Source organism: Piliocolobus tephrosceles, chromosome 7 (assembly GCF_002776525.5).
Source record: "Piliocolobus tephrosceles isolate RC106 chromosome 7, ASM277652v3, whole genome shotgun sequence".
NCBI classification, from domain to species: domain Eukaryota; kingdom Metazoa; phylum Chordata; class Mammalia; order Primates; family Cercopithecidae; genus Piliocolobus; species Piliocolobus tephrosceles.
Window position 1 is genome coordinate 110,108,448 of NC_045440.1, and position 26,176 is coordinate 110,134,623.

The window sequence follows — 26,176 nt, forward strand, 5'->3', positions numbered from 1 at the left end:
TGCTTGTAACTTAGAGTCTGATGATCTGTTGTAATTGTTAAAGGTAATGGGATATAAATAAATTCACTAAGGCACAGCTAAGTTGCTGTTGGTAGGATATTTCAGAAGTGTGAATAAAATGACTGCTGCCGGGTACTGTGTATAGAGTGAACTTCTGCATAACTAGTATAGCACACAAATAGGAAGATATCTAGTATTTATTAAGTACCTTGCCAGAAACTGTTTGAGGAGTCTTAATTATTTTATCAATTCAAAACAATCCTGTGAACTAGGCAGTCATATTTCTTTTCCACAGGGAAAAACAAAACATGAAAGGTTAATAGGTCCAAGATCTGTCTGTAATGGCCAGAATTCAAACCTAGTGATAATCTTTTTTTTTTTTTTTTTTTCCAAGACGAAGTTTCGCTCTTATCGCCCAGGCTGGAGTGCAATGGCGTGATCTTGGCTCACTGCCACCTCCGCCTCCTGGGTTCAAGCAGTTCTCCTGCCTCAGCCTCCCAAGTAGCTGGGATTATAGGCACCCACCACCACATCCAGCTAATTTTTTACGTTTTTAGTAGAGACGGGGTTTCACCATGTTGGCCAGGCTGGTCTCAAACTCCTAACCTCAGATGATCTGCCCGTCTCAGCCTCCCAAAGTGCTGGGATTACAGGTGTGAGCCATCGCGCCCAGCCCAGAATCTATTTTATCTACTTCACTTTGTTGCTTTTCTAAACAAAAACTTCTAATCTGAAAAGAGAATACAGTAAAGTAATAGAGTTGGAAAATAAACTCCAGGTTTTGCTCAAAAAATGTCTATTACATGATACTATCTTTAGAAGTCACACATGAGAACTATGTCTTTATAGTCATAATTCATAAATTTATGAGTATTTGAAACACATAATAAGCATTTAGTGGTATGCATTTCGCCCTAAATATTGTTTTAAATGTCGTGTTTTCATTTTCATTTTCTTTAAAATATTTTCTCTTGATTTCTTCTTTGACTCATTTGAGAGTGTTTTATTTTTCTAGATAACTTTCTTTTACTAATTTCTAATTTGATTCTGTGTGATCAGAGAATATACTACTATTTGAAGGCTTAAATTATTAAGACCTTTTTTATGGTCTAGAATATCATATATTTTAATAAATGTAATGTGTGCACTTTAAAAGAATGTGTTGTTGGATGGAATATTCCACAAATGTCAATCAAATAAAATTGAGTGATAGTGTCCTGTATTTCTGGATTTTCTGTCTATCAGTTATTGATAGAAGAATTTTGAACTATCTCACTGTTATTGTGGATTTATCTGTTTTTGCCTTTCAGTTCTATCAGTTTTTTTTTTTAATGTATTTTGAAACTGTTACTAGGCTTAAAAATGTTTAGGATTCTTGTGTTGTCTTGATTAATTGGCTTGATTGTCATTATGAAAGACACTCTTTATTCTTGGTAATACTCTTTGCTATGAAATCTACTTTGATGTTTACTAATATAGTCACTTTAGCTTCCTTTTGATAAGTGTTAACATGGTTCATCTTTTTCCATTCTTTTATTCATAGCCTGTGACTTTAGAAAGTGAGTTTCTTGTAGTTAGCATGTAGTTAGATCTCACTTCTTTAGATAATCTTTCCCTTTTCATTTAGCGTGATTATTTATGTGGTTAGGTTTAACTCTACCATCTTGCTATTAGTTTTTTGTTTGTTCTGTCTTTCTGCTTTCTTTCACATTGAGTTTTTAAAAATAGTTTTATGTTATCTCCTTTGTTGACTTATTAGCTATAACACTGTCACATTAGTGGCTGTTTAGAGTTTATAATATATATCTTTAATACGTCACTTTCTCACTTTAAGTAGCATTATAGCGTATATGCCACTTTTCATATAGTACACACGCCTTATAACAGTATATTTTTATTTCCCCCTTCAAGCCTCTGTGTTCTTATTGTAACCCCTCTTATTTCTACATGTTATAAACACCACAATACATTGTTATTATTTTTGCTTTAAAAAGTTAATTTAAAATAATTTTTAAAATAAGGGTAAAGTCTATTTATATATATTTATAAAGTCTATATTTATCCACTTATTCCCTACGCTTGTCAGTCCTCTTTGTAGATGCAGATTTCCATTTGTATCATTTTTCCTTTTATTTAAGGACTTCTAAATTTGTTATGGTGTAGGTCACCTAGTGATAAATTCTTTCAGTGTTTATTTGCCTTGAGAAAGTCTGTATTTTTCCTTCTTTTATTAAATGTTACTATCATGTTTATGTATATTTTCTTTTCTTTCCTTCTTTTTTGTTTTTCCGAGACAGAGTCTCACTCTGTTGCCTAGGCTGGAGTGCAGTGGCCCGATCTCAGCTCACTGCAACATCCGCCTCCCGGGTTCAAGCAGTTCTCCTGCCTCAGCCTCCTGAGTAGCTAGTACTACAGGTGCACACCACCACATCCGGCTAATTTTTGTATTTTTTTAGTAGAGAGGGGGTTTCACCATGTTGGCCAGGCTGGTCTCGAACTCCTGACCTCATGATCCACCTGCCTCAGCCTCCCAAAGGATTATAGGCGTGAGCCACCACGCCTGGCATGTTTATGTATATTTTCAAAATTATATGTGTGTTTCTAAAAAAGGATCCCTAACTTCTAAATTTTATGCCATTTTATCTTGTTTTGGTCCATTGAATTTTTTTAAATTAATATACTTTCATTTTTAGAGCAATTTTAAGTGGACGGAAGAATTGAGCAGAAGCTAGAATTCGTATTTACACTCTCTGCCTTTCCCCAGTTTCCCTTATTAACATCTTGCTTTTGTGTGCTATATTTGTTTCAATCAATGAACCAATATTCAGGCACCAAGGAAAGCCTATAAGATTCTCTCATGTTATACATTCTGTGGGCTATAACAAACATATAATGACGTTTATCTATCATTATGGTATTACCAGATTAGTTTCATTGAGCTAAAAATCCTCTGTGTACCACTTATTCATCCCTCCTTCCCTATCTTTCCCTGAACTCCTGGTAATTAATGATCTTCTTACTGTCTCTATAGTTTTGCCTTTTTTTAGAGTGTCATATAGTTGGAATCATAGAGTATGACTGAATGAATTCATACTGGCTTCTTTCACTTAGCAGTGTGTGTTTGAGGTTCTTCCATGTCTTTTGCAGCTTGACACCTTAATTCTTTTTGCTAATATTACTGAATATTCCACTGACTGGATGTACTGTAGTTTCTCCATTCCCCTATTAAAGGACATCTTGATTACTCTTAAGTTTTGGCACTTGTAAATAAAGCTACTCTGAACATTCATGTGCAGGTTTTGTGCGGTAAATTTTCATCTCAGGTAAAATATCAAGGATCATGATTGCTGGATGGTATGGTAAGACCATTGTTAGCTTATTAAGAAACTTATGAACTCTCCTCCAGAGGACCTGTGCTGTTTTGTATCCAGTAAGCAGTGGGAATCCCTGTTCCACAGCCTCACCAACATTTGATGTTTTCAGTGTTTTAGACTTCAGCCATTCTATTAGATCTGTAGTAGTAGTATCTCACTGTGTTAATTATAAATTCTCTAATGGCATATAATAGAGCATCTTCTTATATGCTTATTTTCTACCCAGATATCCTCTTCATTTTCGAAAGATATTTTCACGAGACAGAATTTTCAGTTGATGAGATTTTATTTCTTTTCAGAACTTTAAAAATTTACTCCACTGTTTTCTGGCTTGTATTTTTCTAAAGTGAAGTATTGTATTATTTTTATGTTTGGTGTTCTGTTAAAAAATGTGTCTATCTTTGATTGCGCTTAAGATGTTCTATTTGTCACTGATTTTGAGCAATTTTATTACGATGTGCTTTGGTATATTTTTTGTATTTGTTTTGCTGGGGATTCCTTTAGCTTTGTTCTGTTAAGTTTATAGTTCATGCCAAATTTGGAAAATGGCCAGATTTCTTCAAATATTTTTTGTCTCCCATCCTCTCTTTCCTCTTCTTTGGGAACTCCAATTCTGCATATTTTAGGCTGCTTGACATTGGGTCTCACAGCTCCCTCATACTCCATTCATTGTTTTCCTCTCTTTTCATTTTGAATAATTTAAATTGCTTATTTTTAAATTCACCAATATTTTTTCTGCCATGGCTAATCTACTCTTAATCCTATCCAGCATATGTCATCTCACACATTGCAGTTTTTCTACCTGTAAGTTCATACTGGGTCTCTTGTATTTTCCATATCCATACTGTGTATAATCTTCTATATTGTTGAATATGGTTATAATAATTGTTTTAATGTCTTTTTTTGTACCAGTTCTTCCATCTCTGTTACTTCTGTATCTGTTTGCTTTTATTGATTTTTCTCTTTAATGTGGTTCATTTTTTTCTGTTTATTTACATGCCTGGTAATTTTTGATTGGCTACCAGACATCATGAATTTTATGTAATTGGATACTGAATATTTTTGTATTCCTATATATATATTGTACTTTTTATCTGTGGCATCGTTATTTCTTGATCCTATTGTGGCTTTTTTTTCTTTGATGATCACTTGGTAATGGCTTGTTCATAAGTTAAGACCGTAACAGCCTTTAGTCTGTAGCTAATTTTTCTCCTTACTAAAATAATACACTTGTAAGTGTTCTGAGGCTTTGTAAATACAAGATTTTTTTGCTTTAGTGTTTAGTGAGAACACGAACTATTCTTACTGTGGGGACACTGAGTATCGTTTCTTCTGCTCCTTTTAAGTACTCTCCTCTTATCCTTGGATAGCTGCTATACATGAAGGTGGTAATCAGTACTCAGTTCAAAGCTGGAAGGGAACACTTTGTAGACCTCTAAAGCTTTCTCACCGGACAGTGCTCATTTGTGGGTTGGTTTGTTGTTTTGCTTGTTTTTTCTCTGCCTGTGGACTGGAAACTTTCTCCACTCAGTATACTTGGGTAATCAAAGAGCTGATCTTACATGTTTCTCCTTATTCAGGTATCATTGCCCAGCATTCCAGTGTCTGAAAACAATTATGTCACGTATTTTGTTTGTGTAAGTGGTGTGTGTGTGTGTCTTTATTGTAGTTTTAGGCAGCATTAGTTCTTGGCTAGAAGCAGAAGTTCATTTGATATCTGAATAAAAATTTTATTTAAGGATCAAAGCAAAGATAAGGTCATTGGCAGGATTAGGAGTGATCTGCAGCCTAGTGTCTTTGGAACGTAATCCCTTGTAGGTTGGCTCTGTGTATTCTGCTGCACAGTAGGAGATAAGCAGGAAGTGGTGCTTTCTCATGGAAGTTTTTTTTTTCTTTTTTCATCTTCCTACAAGTTGATTATAGTAAAGGTTATTTATGTAAAATTATGGAAACTTAAGAACAATAACTATACTGGTTAAGTTATTGTGGATGTAAGACTGAAAAAATATCAGTACAAGCTTTTCTCTTTGCTAGGGTGGATTCTCAATAATAATGATTTTATCTCTTAGTATTTGCAGAAATATTGTAATGTAAGTGGTAACGTTTCTTTTGCAGATAGACTTTATTTTTTTTTACTTAATTTTCTAATAGAAATAATTTCTCCTTAGAAGATTAGTCAGGTAGTTGCACATAAGGAAATGGAAGTTGTTAATACAAAAGAATAATCTGTGCTTAAAGTTTCTGAAGGTCATATGGATTAAGTAGATACTTTAATTGAAAACGTCTTGCTCATAATAGTCTTAATATAATGCGGATAATATGTAGGAGTTACGAAATATTTTAAAAGTAATGAGATGAGAGTGCTTTAGTATGAGTTTATGATTTTCACCTTGATCAAATGAATTTGAGAATCTACTTTTTCAAGACATTTTCATGAATTTTATGTTGAAGAAATGTTTCTCTTGGCCAACTCTTGATTTATGGAGAATGACATCTGACAGATTACCACAGAAAGCCCCAGCTGTATGGGAACTTTGAGCGTGTAGCAGAGGGAAGGAAACTTAAAGAATTTATCAATGTGTCTTTTTAGTAATAGCACATAAGGGAGATTCCTGGAAAGTAACATTAGCAGATTGATCAGTCTAATGGGTAGGACTTCAAACCCTTTCTAATCCAAAAAGTAGAAGCATGGTTTTGAGATGCTTTTCAAATGACTTGTGTAGTTACAGTACTAGGATTGTAGTATTAAGGTATATAGAGAATTAAAAGCATCATCAGTATACTGGGCCTTTTCTGTCATACATAGCTGGTTATCACTGACTTTGTGAAAATCTTCCTAAAAGACAAGATGAAATGTAGTGTTATGCTAGTGAACCAAATAATCAGTTAAAACTAATGCAAAGGTGAAATTTATGAAATGAAGAGTAACCTGAAGTCTTTCAGAGAATTTAGAGCTTATTTTTTTTATTTCTAGCTGACTGCTTGGTTTCCTTTCTCAAGTAAGTTTACAGAAGATGGGAGAGAGGAAGTTATGAAAGATCAGAAACCTTTAAAGTTGTTTGTTTGTTTTTTTAGCATCAAATATACTGTATCCTTGATTATCTACATCTTGGATTATCCCTGACAGTGTAAATGTTCTCTACAATGTACTTTACCATCTCTCATTGACTTGAGTTTTGGTACATGACACAGGAATACAAACTGATGTGTATGAATCTCATTAAAATATTAATTGAAAGAGAAATAGACTGTAGTTTATATAAAGTTACTTCTTATTTAGGTGGTCCATGTCTTCAACTAAATGAGGTGCTATTCAGAGTTTCATATTGATTCCTTCTCCCTCACCAAACTGCACACACACACATATACTCTTCTCTCCAATATTGTATGCATTAACTGTATATGATCTTGAACATCTGCGGTAGCTTTTTTTCACTTGTGATTGGATGACCATTTTCTGTAGATTTACTTTTTATTTGATCATTTTTAAAAGCAATATCTGCCATAACTTAATTTTTATATTCTTAAACCAGGTAAATTCACAGAACTGAATATGGACTTGGGAGGAGGGTGTGATGCCAAATCAATCAGGATTTGAATTTTTCTTTTTATTTGGATAAGAAGCTATTGAGTTTATTTTTAAAATTCCTCCTGGCTCTTCATTTTTACAGTTGCAGGATATATAGTGGACTGAAAATTTGAAAATGAAACTAAGGAATGTTGTGCCTTTGGAGTGATTATAGTTTGTGACTTGGATACAAAGGAATTATATATAGCATAAAACATAAACTATCTGGACTTCAAATCCTAGCTGTTTAGGACTAGTTTCTGGGTGTTTCTCAGCATTAGTTTTTCCATCAGTAACATGGAAATGGTTTTCCCCATCTCAGAGCTATGATTGTGAAGATCAGATAAGCAATATGCATATACATGCATGATACATATGAAGTATTCATTAAATATTCATGTTAATGTGATCAGTTGCCTGTGGACCCTAGTTTGCTCATTTATAAAATAAGAAGGTTGAACTTTTAAGATTTGTATCACTATTTATTTTATTTATTTATTTATTATATTTTACTTTTTTTGAGATAGAGTCACTCTGTTGCCCAGGCTGGAGTGCCGTGGAGTGCTTTCAGCTGACTGCAACCTCTGCCTCAGGGGTTCAAGCGATTTGCATGCCTAAGCCTCCCAAGTAGCTGGGATTACAGGCACATACCACCAGGCCCAGCTCGTTTGTCGTTTTTAATAGAGACGGGGTTTCACCATGTTGGCCAGGCTGGTCTGGAACTCCTGGCCTCAAGTGATCCACCCACCTCAGCCTCCCAGAGTGCTGGGATTACAGGTGTAAGCCACCGTGCCTGCCCTGTATCACTATTTATATAAATATATTTAAAAGTTTATAGCTTTTCATGGTGAGTTTAAAGTATATATACACTATATGCTTTAGATGTCATATAATCTACGTAATTTTACAGGTGAAGAAATAAGCCCAGAGACTGCTTGCCCAAGGTCACAAATCTAGGTAGTAGCAGAGTCAAGTGGAAACACATTTTTAAAGATATGTTTTAAAGATATTATACTCTTTTCCTTTTATAATATAATGGATTGGATTATCAACATTATTTATTGAGTCTGCACTGTATACATGACACTGTATTTGATATTTGTAATGAGGGAATAACACAGGAAGCAGTATGCAGATTAACATAAAAGGTGGCACATGCCTTGCATGACTTTATAGTCCCTTCTTACCTTACTGAGGTTACCTTTCTGATATGAGGTAACTCAGTATTTTACTCAGTTTGCAAATTTTATTTCCTTACTTGATTGTCTTTGGGGGAATATGATATTCTACCTCTCCTAAAGAGGAGAATTTACTGGGAAAACTTGGGCATTTAATAAAAATGCTTTCATGAGAATGCCACAGTTCCTGAGTGTACTATTTTTATATATGGCCTAACATCAGAAGAAAATTAGTAAAAATAGCTAGATAATTTTTGAAATACCAACCTTGGGGATTAAATGTTACTTTCTTTTTTCACCTTAGGGCACAGTCAGTGGTGTGCTGCTAGTTACACCAAATAATATAATGTTTGACCCTCATAAAACTGACCCTTTGGTTCAAGAGAATGGCTGTGAGGAATATGGCATCATGTGTCCAATGGAAGAGGTGATGTCAGCTGCAATGTACAAAGAAATTTTGGATAGCAAAATAAAGGAATCCTTACCCATGTAAGAGTGACATTTATATTCCTTTGCAATTTTATTGTATCTAGATAGTTGATCCTTGTCTAATACCTTAACTATTTTTTATTAGTTTTCTTATAGCTGCCTTTTATTTTGTCAATAATGAAACAAAAATATATGCATTATTGAGAAGATTATTCTTAATTTGCACCTGGGATAGTTAGGAATTATCTTAGGTTTATATTTGTGTATGTGGTCAGAGAACCAGATATTTGAAAAGCAACCTATAGTGCCCATTTAATTCAGTGTTTACCAGCCCTTTTTATTCAGACACAGCTTTCAGTATTCTAAATTACCCCTGTGAATAATCACTGTCGGGGTAGTTTTCAAATTTCCCTTGGAAGTGACTGAAGAGGTGTGATTTGGGAGAGGCCACATGAGCAAAGACCTGACATTGCTGTGGGCAAGACAGCTTTTTTTTTTTTTAATTGATTTATATGTTTGCAATCTTCTCTCCCAGTATAAAATACAGTGTAAAGTACAGGGAAGAAAACCCACAATTTGCTCAAATATAAAGAGTTAACTTTGGAATATACTGGTCAGAGGATTTGTGTGATATGTTAAGATAGCTGTGACACTACAGTTTGGACACAGCTTTTGAAAGTAATATGCTTGTCCAAAGTAATGGCCAGAAAGAAAAGGAGGAATGGGAAATAAAAGGAGAAAAAGATAAAAAGATAGGTATACAAAGAAAGGAAGGAGAAGTAGCAAGGAAGGAAATTGATATGTACTAGGAAATAACCTCCTCATTCCTTCATACATGACTACCAACATTTTAAAATTGTCTTCACTTTAACTGATACTGATATTTATATACCTGTGTTAGCCTGCAGGAATGATAGCTGTTTTAAAATTAACCCTTGTGGGGCAGAGCAACTTACAAAGGAAAAAAGGAACAAGTTATTTTTGTTTCTGAGGAAGACTAAATGAATTGGTAGAATATCTGTGACAGAATAAAATCATTTGCTCAAAAAGTCTCCACTTTACCTTCCACCCAACAGATACTATTTTGACATGGTAGACTAATATTTAGAGTTGCAGATAATTCCTAGGAGGTGTTAGTATCCTCTGTATTAGTTATATTTGTAGGTCATCATCCAAGGCCAGTTTCAGCAAATAAGGATTATTGTGGGGCTGGATAATGGGATGAGACAAAGGTAAAAGAGTGAAGGATTAGATTCAGAGAAAAGGAAGGAGATACATATATAGATATACATATATCTATATATGTATATATAGAGAGAGACAGAGAGAGAGAGTCATTGGTGAGATTATCTTTCTGTTGACCTCGTTTTCTTTCTTTTTCTCTTTCTTTTTTTTTTTTTTTGAGATGGAGTCTCACTGTATCACCCAGGCTGAAATGCAGTAGCACCATCTGCAACATCCTCCTCCTGGGTTCTCCTGCCTTAGTCTTCCGAGTAGCTGAGAATACAGACACCTGCCACCACATCTGGCTAATTTTTGTATTTTTAGTAGAGACAGGGTTTCATCATGTTGGCCAGGTTGGTCTTGAACTCCTGACCTCAAGTGATACGCTGGCCTAGGCCTGCCAAAGTGCTGGGATTATAGATGTGAGCCACAGTGCCTGGCTTTGTCCTTTTCCATTTGCAATATGGTACTTTGGGGTTCTCTTATTCTGAACAATCCATCACTATTCTACAAGGATGCTGTATAGCTCCTCCCTTTCAAATCACTGTTTTATCATTCATCGTCACCTGGAAAGTGTCACCTGGATTTAAACGTTTAAAGATATTTCTTCAAAAAAGAAATCTTTAAATTCTGCCTTGTGGATTTATGATTAAAAACAATATTTGGCACAAAATTAGATAAATAAAACAAATGTATGGCAAAAATGAGGTATAAGATTTGATTGCTTTTCTTCTGTCTTAGGCTCCTTGGGAGGTTGATTTCAAAGGTATTATGGTATTACATTCAACAGTAGCAGCATCATTGGCATAAATGTTTATAGCCTTTCAGCATATTAAATCTGAAGAGTATAGCACTTTTCTAAATATATATCCTGTCATGTTTGTTATACTTATCTCTTACCTAAGGGTCTTCTAATATTTTTCATATGCAGATAAAATTTCTCAAAACTTTAGCCCGTTCCAACACCCTATAGATGCAGTTTGTGTGCATCACCAGTAGATGACACTATTGTATATTTAATAACAAACTAGATTCTTGTGTTTTTTAAAATGAATCAGATACAAAGGCAGCAGAGATATTGACTTCAACTAATTAATACTTAAAAAATTTATCCATCCTAGTTATAGAAGTTATGCATACTTGTTACAGAAAAATTGGAAAATACCAAAAAACGGAACAAGAGAAAAAGAATTACCCAGCTTCACCATTCAAAGATAGCCAATTATTTTTGTATTGACTTACTTTCCAGTCTTCTCTGTTCAGCATATTTTACATGGTTCTCAAACGATATATGTATATAAATGTTAATACTTTTTTCGTTAAGAACACATATAATTTTCCTTTATCACAAACTTCTTGTAACCATCATTTTAAATTACCAACTTAGGTTTCATGGTGTAGAGGTTTACGCTCCCTCTTTCCAGAACTTAACTTTTGAACATTAGTGTTTACACATACAAATGTCATTAAATCTGAAAGTTTAAAGCCAGTTATGAACCATTCATTTTTCTAATATCTAAACTTTTTACCTGAACAAGTTCTCTTAGAGGTGTTAAAGAGTATACTTGTTAGCGTGAAGATTTTCTCTAAATATTTTTGTTTGAGTTCTATTCAGATTGGTTTTAAACCTTACATTTGAGCCATATATTTTAGTTTAAGCTCCATTTAAATGTAAATAAGCACTGTGTGTGTGTGTGTGGAAATCAGTTTATTTTTACTTTAGTGGGAGATTTAAAATTTTAATTAAACATTTCTCTAAGTTTATTTTCCATATTCCATCAGTGAATAAATTTTAGTTTAGAATTATAGCTTTACCCAGGACTTATGTCATCAAATTCCCTTCAAGTAGATTACTTGCAAGGAAATCTTACTTTGATATTTCCCAAATATTAAGCAATTGATGTAAAAGTTTGGCTTGATTACTTGATTTATAGAATTACTTGGTCTGTAAACTTAATTATTTGGTCATATTGAATAAATCAGATTTTTTATATTCTCTGGAGATGCGTGCTACATCCCTTTGTTAAAAATCCTTTTTAATGATACTAATTCAGTGTTCGGTGTGTGGAAAATAAAATACCACAATTTTAAAAGTCTAATTATTTTTAATTTTGTTTAATGACAGAGAAATAGATCAGCTATCAGGAAGGGACTTCTGCCATTCAAAGAAAATGACAGGAAGTAATACTGAGGAAATAGACTCAAGAATCCGAGATGCAGGTAATGATAGTGCCAGCACTGCTCCTAGGAGCACTGAGGAGTCTCTTTCTGAAGATGTGTTCACAGAATCAGAACTTTCCCCTATACGAGAGGAGCTTGTATCTTCAGATGAACTGCGACAAGATAAATCTTCTGGTGCGTCATCAGAATCTGTGCAAACTGTCAATCAGACTGAAGTAGAAAGTCTGACAGTCAAATCAGAATCTACTGGTACTCCTGGTCACTCAAGATCTGATGCTGAACATTCTACAAATGAAGTTGGGACTTTATGTCATAAAACTGATTTAAATAATATTGAAATGGCCGTTAAGGAAGGAGATCAGATTGCAGATAACTTTCAAGGAATATCAGGCCCTAAAGAAGACAGCACAAATATAAAAGGTAATTCAGACCAGGATTTTTTTCTTCATGAGAATTCTCTACACCAAGAAGAGAGTAAAAAAGAAAATATGCCTTGTGGGGAAACAGCAGAATTTAAACAAAAGCAAACTGTTAAAGGAAAACAAGGAAAGGAGCAATATCGGGACTCAGAGACAGAGGTAGAAGAGCTACGCAAACTTTGGAAAACCCATACTATGCAACAAACTAAACAGCAAAGGGAAAATATTCAACAAGTGTCACAAAAAGAAGCTAAGCATAAAATTACATCTGCTGATGGACACATAGAAAGTAAGTGTTATAGAGTAAATAAAGTTAGTTCATCCGATTCTATGGTATCTCCGTCTTTCCTCACTGACTCAAAAGCCACTGTACCTTAGGCCAACCTGAAGGATAAGTGAGTGACCCTTGACTGGTGATTCTCTGGGGACAAGTATATACAGTCTCCAGTGTCTGCTGTCTTTTCTTATCCCACAGGTGGATCGTACACATAATGAGCATCATTGCTACCCACGATGTTTAAACTTTCTTGGCTCACTATATCCTGTCGTTAAACAATTTATTTCTTGAGAAAGTGCACAAAAGCTGTATAATACCTTTGATCACTCCATTTTCTTTTAAAAAGTTTTGGTATGTTACCATTAAAAATGTCTTTTTTCATATATAACATTTTAGTTGCCAAAGTTGTAATCCCATCTTTTGTAAAAAGTACAGTTAAACATAAAAATGTATTTATAGAATTCTTTCACATATCGAGAAGTTTCATCATATCTAATTATTTTCTTTTAAAAACCTGCACTCAGGACAAATAAGAACACTATTTTATCTTTCAGTTTTCTGGTACTGTTTACTTCTGAAAATTATACTGTTTTCAGTCTTGTATTTCTAATATACTGTGCTTCTGTTAATACATTATGGGTTACATGGGGTATAACAACTAACTTAGCTAACATTTCTGATATTAATTCTATTAGAATGTTTATCCCAGATTAATCCAATTTACATGTGAACTTTTCTTTCATTTTTTAAATTCAAAGATTCTTGTTTTGCTGTAATACATAAAATTTATGACTTTTTAAAATTGTGGTAAAATGTAACATAAATACATTATTTGAAGCATCTTTATATCTACAGTGCAGTGGTATTAGTACATTCACATTGTTATGCAGATCATCACTGCTGTCCATTTCCAGAGCTTTTTTCATCTTCTAAACTTGAAACTCTGTACCTATTAAACAATAAGTTGGCCAGGCATGGTGTCTCACGCCTGTAATCCTATCACTTTGGGAGGCTGAGGCAGGCAGGTTGCTTGAACCTAGGAGTTGGAGAACAGCTTGGGCACCATGGTAAAACCCTGTTTCTAGAAAAAAAAATTACAAAAATTAGTCAGACATGGTGGTGCACACCTGTAGGCCTAATACTCGGGAGACGGAGATGGAAGAATTGATTGAACCCAGGAGGTCGAGGCTGCTGTGAGCCATGATCATGCCACGGCACTCCAGCCTGAGCAACAGAGCAAGATCCTTTCTCAAACAAAAAAATAAAATACAAAAACGAATAACTTGCTTTTCTCCCTTGCTCATAGCTTTTGGCAACCAACATTCTGCTTCGTTTCTGAATTTAACTACTCTAGATACTTCATGTGAGTGGAGTCATACAATGTTTATCCATTGATGTTTGGCTTATTTCACTTGGCATAATGCCTTCAAAGATCATTTATTCTGTAGCATGTGTTAGAATTTCCTATCTTTTTAAGGCTGAATAATATTGCATTGTAAGTGTATACATTTTGTCTATTCATTTGTTGCTGGACAATTTGGTTGTTTTGACCTCTTGGCTATTGTGAATAATGCTGCTTTGAACATTAGTGTACAAATATCTGTTGGAATCCCTCCTTTGAATTTTTTTTGGGTATATGCCCAGAGTGGAATTCTGGATCATATGGTAACTCTGTGTTTAATTTCTTGAGGAACCACCATACTGTTTTCCATAGTGGCCGCACCATTTTATCTTCCCCGCAGCAGTACACAAGATTTGGCTCAGTTTTTAAAATACCAGATTTTCTTTTCATCATCCAGTTGAGACACCCTGAAGACCTAAGGGCTGTGTTCAGTAGATATTAAAAGAATTCATATATTAATATTTGAACCAAGTTCTATAAAAGATCAAATATTTTTCTTCTGTAATCCTTTTTTTAATTCAAAACTAATGCATGTTCAGTAAAGCACATTTGGCAAACGTAGGAAGATTCTAGAAAATTTATAAAAATCACCTGGAATTCGTCACCCAGAAACGATCATTGTTAACATTCAATATATTTATCTTTCTTATAGAATAAAATCATACATATTAATTTGTTATTTACATCAATTCATACTGTTGTATTCTACTTTTTTATGTCATGAACCTTTTCCCATGTCATTACATTTCTTTGAAAACATGGCTTTAATGGCCCTAAAATTTATTTAACTATTTGCTTATTAAGACATCCCGTTGTTATTAACCATCTGTATTGTTAAGAGATTTTAAAGAATGCTGCCCAGCATTCTTCAAAACATCAAAGACAGAAAATGCATCTGATAGATACCTTATATTTTGAAGATCTTTGACTGCATCTTTGACTACATCTGATAGTTATATTATAAAACCTTTGAAAATGATAAAATAATCCATTTAACCTGATAATGTGGTGGACTAATTTTGTTACAACAAGGGGTTTAATGGGGTTAGGGGAGGTTATTATAACCAAATATTTAAAGGAGAAAAATTGATAGATATTTTTAAACAGACATCTCTAAACTGTTACCATTTGGTTTCTCATTTTTTTGGAATAATTAGTTTTAAGTAATTTTAAGTTATTTCATATTCTATAATAGAGAAATACTCAAACTTTCTGATCTTTATGACTTTATAATAAAATTATGTAATAAATATAAAACTGTCTAGTACAATTATGAGAAGAATGGTGGAAGTTCATCGTTTTGACCACATGAAAATAGTGGGGTTCCCATAGATTATCTACCTTGTGTAATACTGCACAGAAAAAGCCATGACGAGTACCCAGATCTCCTGACTATAAGTGCTATTTCCTCCAGTGTGCTGCCTTGGTAAGCTAATAAATGTCTGGGTTCCTAAATTCACCTATATATTCAGACCCTCAGTATACCCTATCAGCACCTCTGGTTGAAAGAGTTAGAACTAATTCATTCTTAATTAACTGTCCAAACAGTGGCAGAATAACATATTGTTGACTGTTTTATTACAATTTTGTGTACATGTAAAAGCTTTAGAAACGTCATTAAATTTTTGTCTGAAACAACCATGTTAATTATGCCTTTAAAACTTCTACAGTTATTTAGATGTCATTCAAAAAGACTGATAGAGAATATGTAGAAAATTATATATATAATACGTGTATATATAATTACTTTAGTATGGGTGTTGAAAAAGTAATAATGTTTCTGAAACTTTTACATTTTTTTCTTAATGTCCTTAGACATAATTTTTGTTCATTAACTTCGCTCTTTTGTTAGTTTAGTCATGTTGTATTTGTGACTTTACCTTTGAAGGAAAAAAATATAAATTACTTAAGAAAATTTACTTTAGTGCCAGTAAAGTGAGGTTTTATTCTGTAATTATTTGTCGGAATTTTGAAGGTAATTAACTAAACTACTTAAACTTGGTGTATGAGAATTGAGTAAACACTGTTTCATCTCAATTCTAGGTTCTGTACTTTTAAAAGAAAAGAGAAGGCATCGATTACATAAGTTCTTGTGTCTCAGAGTCGGAAAACCAATGAGGAAAACATTTGTATCTCAAGCAAGTGCTACAATGCAACAGTATGCACAGAGAGATAAGAAGCATGAATATTGGTTTGCTGTGCCACAAGAAAGGTAAAAAACCCATATGACGACTTGAGAACATTATTGAGATTCTTTGAACTAAAATTATTTTGTGTATCAAAATACCAATGATAAACTATTGAAACATAGTTTATGATTAAAAGCAGATAATAAGTCTATTTGAAACCATTTTGCCCCTACTTTATAATTTACCCCATTTTTAATTGCATTCCCTTTTGTAGTTTATTATTTTAAAATGTGAACAAATATCCCATTTGGGGAGTAAAGAAATTTAAGATATACCTTGGAGCAAGAAGAGTCATCAAAATATTATTTAATAAAGCTGCTTCCTAAAGGCAGCTAATGGTATATAATTGTTTATACTAAAAGTTCCTCAAATATTCATTAAATACCTTCTGTATACATGACACCAAATTAACTACTAAAAGGATGTAGTGGTCTTCACAGTATTTGTGTGTACTCTTTGCATAATTAAATTTTTCATAAGTTTTAAGCAGTTGTAAACAATGTCTATTGTACTATCTTGTGAATTTTTACATTTTAAGTAAATACTGTTACTTATATGCAGTAGAATTGAAACATTATAACAACTTTCCCTCTTTCCCTGTTATTCACTTAATATTACTTTAACAGTTAGACATTGCATCATTACTTTTTCTCTTTAAACTTGTATTTCCGTAATACCACCTCACACAATCTCGTAAGGTGCTATATTTTTAATCCCCTATTATAGTTCTTTGCAACCAACTACATATACTTAACACATTTACATATCTGTATGTGTGTATACTGAAATTGCATTTATTTTAACATTTTCTGTGACTTTTGTAAAAATAGTAAAGGGTTTAAGGTTTTAGGCTACCTGCAAACCAACAACTTAGTCTGCCTCCATTTGGTGCATGCTGGGAGAAAGCACAAACATCTGTACAATAGCAGTAATCAGAGCATCAGAAATTGTGAGATTTCTCTGTACCTCCTTTCCCACAAAGAATGTGAAGAAGGCCAAATGACAGCTGCAGGTACCTGGGGTTATTTTACAGAAGAGGAACCATAAGTTTAGGGAACCTGAATTTTTATAATGGACAGTAAAAATGGTTACCCTTTGCTACACAGTAAGAAACTATCTCTACTTTCTAAGATAATGGTATGCTAACATACTTGAAAAGATACTGCTAAACAAAAGTATTACACATGAAAAGTAAAATATCATAGGAAATGCCTGTCTTAAGGAGATAGATGGACCTTTTCTGTATCCATTGATAGATTAATATGTTTCATTGAAAGGATGAGATAGGACTCAGCATCAATTCTGCCTCTCCCTTTTATTTTTCTTTATAAGTACTGAGCAGCTTTGTTCATAGAAAAGTCAGTGAGACTGAAGAGAATGTCATTTTTTTGATAATGTCTTTCAATTATTTAAACTTGTTTCTATGTTATTCCAAAAATTAATCATTTTTGTCACAGTATTTTTAGTGATCATCAGTGAACAACTCCATTGAAAACTCCTTCAGTTTTGTGGAAATCAATTAATGAGAAACCACCTGACATACAGAAGGACTTATTACCCAGTCCTTATAATCGTTTCCTGTCTCAACACCAATCTTGGGCAGCGTCGAAGTTTTTATACTGTTGGGCATGTCCCCTTGTAAATTCTGAATAGGTGAAGATATGCCCTTCCTTTATAAATTAGAAAAAGTGCTTTGATGAAAGTAGATAACAGGAAATCGATAAAATATCTTGACCATACTGTTTTTAGGCAGATTATTATGAGCAAAGAGTAACATATGGAAATTGGAGATAGGCAAATTGATTCCCTTAGCACCATCTTATGTGTTTGTATACCTCTTGGACAATCTTTATATGTTGGTTTGGAAGACTACAGCTTTTAGTCATAAAATGATAATGCTCTTTTCCCTCTTCCCACTCCACCATATATATAGTAAGTACAATGTGTGTCTTCTACAACATTGGCTTAATCTTAAAATATGATTTGCATTATGCAAATGATGAATACCTGAAAGGGACAGAGCCAGATATTCAAACGTTCCAGTGATATTGAAATCACTCCAATGAGAAATGTAACTATATTTAGTTCAAATGAACATAAAAATTAATTTTTTCTTGTTATTCTTGGTTTTATTTTAATATTTGCATGGAATTTCCTATTTTAATATTCATTCTTCTATCTTGGTTAATATTTATTACAAATTAGTATTATTAGGATTCTGGTCTTTATTGTAGACATAAAACTTAGGAAAACTGCTGCATAGATAGTGAGAAATTGATAAAAAGATGTAACATTGAAAGATAAAATGAAGCACCTTTTAAATATGTTAGCTGCCACATAAAGAATGACAATTTTAAAAATTATTATATTGAAAATATAATTTCTAGAACCATGGTTATTAACTGATATATGTTAGCTGAAAGTTATATAATCAATTTTCAAAAACATGTTAATTAAAACCAATAAAACATAGATATTTGAAATGTGTGTGTGACTCTCAAATATGTTTATCAGGCAATGTAACAACTGGCTTTACTCTAGTAAACAAAACATTGAAAAGGGAAACCTGAGATTTCTGAGATTAGATCATCTGTCTCTCAACTCTGTGTGTTCCTAGTATCATGTAAAATTTAAAGAAATTGCATTTCTATTAACTTGGAAAATTCTATATAATGTCTGAAAATAGGCCATTAATAAATTGTTTACTTGTATTTTAGATCATTAGATTATTGTAGGAGTGAGGTCAAAGTTGTGTATCTAATTTCCTTTTCCATCACTAGTGTCTTTAAAGAAGAAAAGCATTGTTATATCCAACATCTGAACTAGTCAAAAACATGCCAAGGAAAGTCTTAATATAGTTTTCTAAAGAACAACCTGACAGAATATAGCCAAATAAAATTTTTGAGTTAATGCCTTCCTGATGGTAGACCTTTTATATTAATATAAAACAACATATTTTGTGTATATTTTAAGTCTTCAAGATTTATCAAGATATTTTACAAATATAATTTTGTAATTCTGGCAACAGAGAATACTAGGTATATTAATAGTCACTTCTCCTAACAGGACAGATCACTTGTATGCCTTCTTCATTCAGTGGAGTCCAGAAATATATGCAGAAGATACTGGCGAATATGCCAGAGAACCCGGATTTATAGTAGTAAAAAAGATTGAGGAGTCTGAAACAATTGAGGATTCTAATAATCAAGCAGCAGCCAGAGAATGGGAGGTAAGGAGAAAAATATGAATATTTTAGTCATCTTTTTAGTTTGTATGAATTTATAGCTTTATGGTAGTACAAAGTATAAGTGATGTTTGCACAAAAGAGGGATTTTTTTTAAAAGGTCAGGTTCACTATCCGTGTTTATATGTGGTTATTGAATGAATCTGAATAGTGACTTTAATACTATATTTGTCATTCTGCTTTTGCTTTAAAATACTAGAAAACCCACCATCAATAAAATGACTTTTATTGAGTGTGTTACAGAGTATTTAGGAAAGATTAACATTATGGCAAAAGAAATAATTTTAATTTTGCTGTTAATTAATGTTCGTAAAACATCGATTTCACATCTGATTTAATTTCATCTCCTTCATGGAGGTGGTACAGCAGTCATTTAACACATCTGTGCGTAGTATTTGCACAGCATCTATGCAAATTACTACTTCTTTCTAGGTTTCAGACCTACGCGTTATCGTGACTTAAATTTTTCAATAATAATTTTAAGAAAATAAGTGGGTGCTGATTTTACAAAGTAGTAGAAATTTTATGTGCTCAAATTTACTGAACTTGTTTAAATGGTCAAAGTAATGCTAACAAACTTTTTGTAACTCCTCTTACATATATCTTAAGATTACATATTACATTTTACATGCTTTATCTTATAAGGTTGGTAGGGTAGCAATATCTACATCTGTTGGTGTTGCCTAGATTTGTCTCTTCTTGATGCATTAGAAAATATAGAGCAGATGCTAAAATGTGATAATAAATGTAATCAAATCTTGTTAATCATTTGGTGTTAATGTTTGTGGCTGTTAATGTGATATGAATGTATCTTGCATGCACTTAACATGTATAGTAATTGAACGTATACATGGCTTGTCTTTTGTTTAAAATGCAAACTGATTTGCAATGTGTCTGATTTCATTCTGTGTAGTATATAAAGCATCAGTTTATACTGTGACTCCAATATAAGGAAGAGAAAGAAGAACATATTGACCATGTATTTTGGGTATTTTAATACTTAAACCAACATTATCAATCTTCATACCAACTTTATTCATAATGGCCCCAACTTGGAAGGTCCCATTAGCAGGAGAATGGATGAATACATTTTTGAATACTTACAGAATTCCAGATAACAATAAAAAAGATCTACTGGTACAGGCAATATGACATTGATGAATCTCACAAATAATATGTTGAGTAAAAGAAGCCTGACACAAACCAGTATATACTATGTAATTTCATTTACACAAAGTTCAAAAGGACAAACTAGTCAGAAATCCACCCCCACGACAGGCTCCGGTGTGTGATATTCCCCTCTGCACACGTACCCTAGAACTTAAAGTATAATAAAAAATTAAAAAATTAAAAAAAAAAAAAGAAATGCATCACCGTACTGGATAACTGGGCTGTGACAGGGTAGCTCAGGGACAGGAGGGAACTTTATTGAGTTCTGGGGATGTTCTATATGTTACCCTCCGTGGTGGTTACTTGGGTGATTGCATATGTAAAATATATATATATATATCTCCCTGAGCTGTGTTTTTAAGATTAGCTTTAGGAGGTACTTAAAATATCCCAGGTGATCAAAGATATGTACCTAACTAAGGCAGCAACAGTTGAAGGTGGAGTGGAAAGTGATGAAATAAAGGTAGAAGAAAAGGTATTAGCCAGCTAATTACACAGGATTTAGTGACAACTTGGTAACCATAAAGTTATCTCTAGCTTGGGTGGCAAGGTGGATGGCAGAATTGTCAGTCACGAACGGGAATTGAGAGCTTTCTGTCCATGAGGTTGGAGTACTTAACTTTGGAAATAAGAGACTATTGACTATTTTGATTCAAAGGAACTGTCTCAGTTTCTGTGCAAGACTGTGCAGGTTATAATTTCTACAGGAAAAATAAATGTCTCCTCACCAGTCCTTTGACCAGAATTGGTGCAATTCAAAAGAAAATGGAAGAGAAAAAAAAATAATTTTGGAAACTCCTTGCTACATTGTCTGAAAATATTACTGCAGTATCCAGTATGGTAGCCACTAGCCATATGTGGCTATTAAGTACTTGAAATGCAGCTAATGCCTCTAAGGGACTGCATTGTTAGTTTTAATTATTAATTTACAAACTGATACTTGGTTCCATTATTGGACAATTTTCAAATATATTAGGAATAACTTAGATATATGAACTACTTTTTCAACTGTAAATTTCATGAAATCTAAATATGATCTAAATCAGTCTAAATCTAATTAAGGCCAAGTATTTCCTATGAAAATTTAGTGCCTGAATTGAGGTGTGCTGTAGTGTAAAATACTCTACTTCCTATAGCCAATAGCCACATGTAACCATTGAGCATTTAAAATGTGGCCAGTCTCAATTGAAATGAACTGTAGTATAAAATACACACTGGATTTTAATGACTTAGAATGGAAAGAAAAAAGAATGTAAACATCTTGTTTGTTTATACTGATTAATGTTGAAGTGATAATATTTTGAATACATTAGCTTAAATGTATTAATACAACTAATTTCCCTTTTTTAATGTGGCATCTAGAAAATTTACAATTGTAACGTATCTTACATTATATTGCTCTTGTTATGCCTCGTGGATCCTAAGTGCCTAAAAAATGTTTGTTAAACTAGGGAGGCCGAGGTGGGTAGATCATGACGTCAGGAGTTTGAGACCAGCCTGGCCGATACGGTGAAACTGTCTCTACTAAAAATACAAAAATTAGCTGGGCATGGTAGCACGCACGTGTAGTCTCAGTTGCTCAGGAGGCTGAGGCAGGAGAATCACTTGAACCTGGGAGGCAGAGGTTGCAGTGAGCCAAGATCACACCACTGTACTCCAGCCTGTGCAACAGAGTGAGACTCCGTCTCAAAAAAATAAATAAATAAAATAAAAATGTTTGTTAAACTAATGAGTACTTGTTTAAGGGAAAGAGTAATTTTAAATGTTAGCATGATTTATTTTAATACAGGAAGAATTTGGCTAAAACCCTTATACAAAACAGTAGTACTTCAGAATGTGCTGTGATGTTTTTTATTTTTTTGTTCTACATAGGAATGGAGAATAGGTGCCATAGAATTTAGGATGAACTTGTTATGGCTACCAACTTGGGCATCAGTTAGATTTAAACTACCAACTCTACTCCACTGTTAATTCTGCTTTAGTGATACTTAAAGAGATCTTTATTATCTATCCCTGACTGTTATTCAAGCAGAAATATATTGCTAGCCAGAAATGTATACATTGACTGGGGAAGTTTGTATATGATAAATTTGGTAAACTTATTGTTTACCTTTTTCTCCCTTTCCCTATGTAAGGGTCATAAGGCAGGGATTTGTCAATTTCTTACACTATTATATCTTCAGAACTAAGAATTGTGTAGGCATATAGTTCATTCTCAATATTTATTAATGGATAAACTTAGGCATAGATTAAAATTAAGGTATAAAGCTTCTCATCTTTCAAGATTGCTGTATTTCCTAAAATAAGTTCTTACATCAGTTGTAGTAAATATTTTTTCATAAAGCCCTTAGATTCTGGACATTTTAACTGATAGTCCACAGTCTGTCATTTACATTTTGTTGTTGTTGTTGTTGTTGTTCTGTTTAAACATATTCAGTGAAAGAGAATTTATTACCTCAAAGGACAATACTTTACATTTTAGGACAGCTCTCTTAGAAAGTTATTTGTTACAATAAGCTTAAGGAAACATATCTTTGTAAATTTGATTCACTTATCTTTATTCTGTCTTCCAATGCAAGTCAATAACAACAAGAAACATTTTCTATATACTGCGATAGTGTGAAAATATTTGTTGTTTTCCCTTTTAATCTTGTTTCAGAATTATTTTCTCCAGTACTTCAACTGTTTAACTTAATGAACTCTGTTCAGATCTTATATTATTCATATCAATACCCTAAAATATGTTAACAGAATTCATAAACTATGGCACCCCAGATTACTAAATAATCTTGGGATAGCAAGATTAATTCCTGCTAATTACTTGGGATAATTACTTGGGATAGCAGGAAAAATTCCGTAATATTTTTTAAAATTTTAATTTCCAAATATGAACATTGAAGGTCAGTCCTATTGAAGATAGACAGAAACATACGTTTACTAAGAAAAAGAAAATTTAGCCAAATTTTAAGGTGGTCAGTAGTAATAAATCACTTCCTAAGTATTTGGATAAAGGATCTGAGAAATACTATTCTTATCACTCACTATTTTTTTGTAAAGGACTGAATTTGCTCTTTTTGTAACGTCACTTTGTATGCCACATGATAAAGAGTATTTTGGTGTGGGCCGGGCGTGGTGGGTGACTCCTGTAATCCCAACATTTTGGGAGGCCAAAGCAGGCGGATCACGAGGTCAGGAGATCAAGACCATCCTGGCTAACGCAGTGAAACCCCGTCTCTACTAAAAATACAAAAAAATTAGCTGGGCGTGGTGGTGGGTGCCTCTACTCCCAGCTACTCGGGAGGCTGAGGCAAGAGAATGGCGTGAACCCAGAAGTCAGAGCATGCAGTGAGCCAAGATTATGCCACTGCACTGCAGCCTGGGTGACAGAGCGAGACTATGCCTGAATTAATTGCATCAACATGGCTCCTATTGATGAGAAAGCATGTTTTTAAACAATCAAGGCACAAAATGATTAAAGAAATCTTTCTTCATAGTGAACCAAACTTACATTTTTGGTGTGATACCCAAATAAAAGAAATATGCATTATGAGTTTTGCTTTTGGGGGTCTGATAACCTTACTTTATAACCAAGAAGGAACTACTTATTATAGTCTTTCCCCTGATTTCTGCCAGTATTCAACACAGGAAGTCAGCAAGTATATCCAGTGTTGTAAAGATACTGTTTGGTGCGGGGCTTTGCAGTTCTGTGAAAAATACTACTTTCCGTTTTTTGATACAGATTGTTTTTATGCCTTTTCACTAAAAAGGGAAGTGCTCTAGTGGCATTTTAACGAATTGTCAGGCAAGTCCTGAGGTGAAGATGAGACAGAATGCCTGTTGACATCTGCTATTTCCTGATGATCGCACTTTTGTTCAATAAATATACAAAAATAAAAGATTAATAGTAAAACAAATTCACATGTACCAGTCATTCAGTTTTATCAGCTTATTTCTTCTGTGTCCCTCCTTTTCTCCAATTGTTCCTAGTTATTCAAGTGTCATAAAAATATTTAGAATACATGTAATATGTACAGTATGCATTTTTACAATTTGTTTTTTGAGTCATGATCCAACTAAGCTCTCAAATGTTGCAGTTAATTAAAATATCTCTTAAGTCTCTCTAAATGTAGGTTCCTTCTCCATTGCTTTGCTTTGCTTTTTATTTCAGTTTTTAAGAAATCAGATTTTTTTCTGTAGAATGTCATACAGTCTGGAATTTGCTGTTTGCATCCCCATGGTGTCTATTAACATGTAATTCTACCACGTGAATGATTGATAGTTAGAGCTAGAGCAGTACATGTAAGTATAGATTATCATCTTTATTTTACAGATAATTTATTTTTTATTTATTTATTTTGGTTTTTTGAGATGGAGTCTGGCTGTGTCGCCCAGGGTGGAGTGCAGTGGCACGATCTCTGCTCACTGCAAACTCTGCCTCCTGGATTCACGCCATTCTCCTGCCTCAGCCTCCCGAGCAGCTGGGACTACAGGCGCCCGCCACCATGCCCGGCTCATTTTTTTTTTTTTTTTATTTTTAGTAGAGACAGAATTTCACCGTGTTATCCAGGATGGTCTCGATCTCCTGACCTTGTGATCCGCCTGCCTCGGCCTCCCAAAGTGCTAGGATTACAGGCGTGAGCCACCACTCCCAGCCCAGATAATTTATTTAAGTTTATTTTTTATTTGGCTAAAATCCTCATAGTGGTTAATCTCTTAATTCAGAGCCTATACTTTTTCCTCTATACCAAGTGCTCAACTTTGGCAGAACCTTTGCATCATGATGGAGAGTTTTCAAAGATACCATTGCCAAGATCACAAATCAGACCAATTAAATCAGAATAATTGGGGCTAGAACCTAGTTATCAGTGTTGTTTAAAGCTACCTAGGTAATTACATTGTGCAGTCAAGGTGGGAAAACTAGTGTACTATGCCATGCCACAACTTGGTGTTGTGTTAAACATATACAATATTAAGATTGTGGAAGAATCTTTAGACTATATTGATTATAACATAGATCAACTTTTCAGTTCCTGTCATGCAAGTTATATGAAATATTTTTCATATTCCTTTCATCTGGGGTGCTGCATCAAAAACATAAATTTGGTTCATTATGGAGAAAGATTTCTTGAATCATTTTGTACCTTGATTTTTAAGAAAACATATTTTCTCCTCAGTAGCAGCCATGCAGATACAATTAATGTTGGCGTAGCTCCCTTACATACCACAGGACTTCCATCATGTTGTGTACTCAGAGATACTGCAAGGAGAGGGAAATCAAAAAACATACCAGGATGTAAGTCAATGATCTCTGAACTTTGTCTTCTTCAACTTTGTCCATCAAATACCCTTTAAAAATTAATATATTTGACAGGTGCCCGAGGATCCAGTAGTATAACTTAAAGGAGTGACTACCACAATAAGCTCAGATTCATGTAAAACTTTTCATTCACTTTCATAATTTATTTGTTGTAATATAAAGATAAATTTGAAATTTCTTATGAAGTCAAGATGGTAATACTGT

At 33.6% G+C, this 26,176-nt stretch overlaps 1 protein-coding gene across 6 annotated transcripts in view; it reads left to right on the forward strand.

The window, feature by feature from the left end:
* The window catches only part of OXR1 (oxidation resistance 1), a 476,607-nt gene that overhangs the window by 417,356 nt on the left and 33,075 nt on the right, over positions 1–26,176 (forward strand). For all 6 annotated transcript variants that reach the window (XM_023225081.2, XM_023225095.2, XM_023225088.1 and 3 more), the window contains 4 exons: positions 8,425–8,609; positions 11,899–12,662; positions 16,096–16,264; positions 19,308–19,470. In XM_023225081.2, coding sequence (XP_023080849.1) covers positions 8,425–8,609; positions 11,899–12,662; positions 16,096–16,264; positions 19,308–19,470 — 1,281 coding nt within the window. The remainder of the gene's footprint in view (positions 1–8,424; positions 8,610–11,898; positions 12,663–16,095; positions 16,265–19,307; positions 19,471–26,176) is intronic.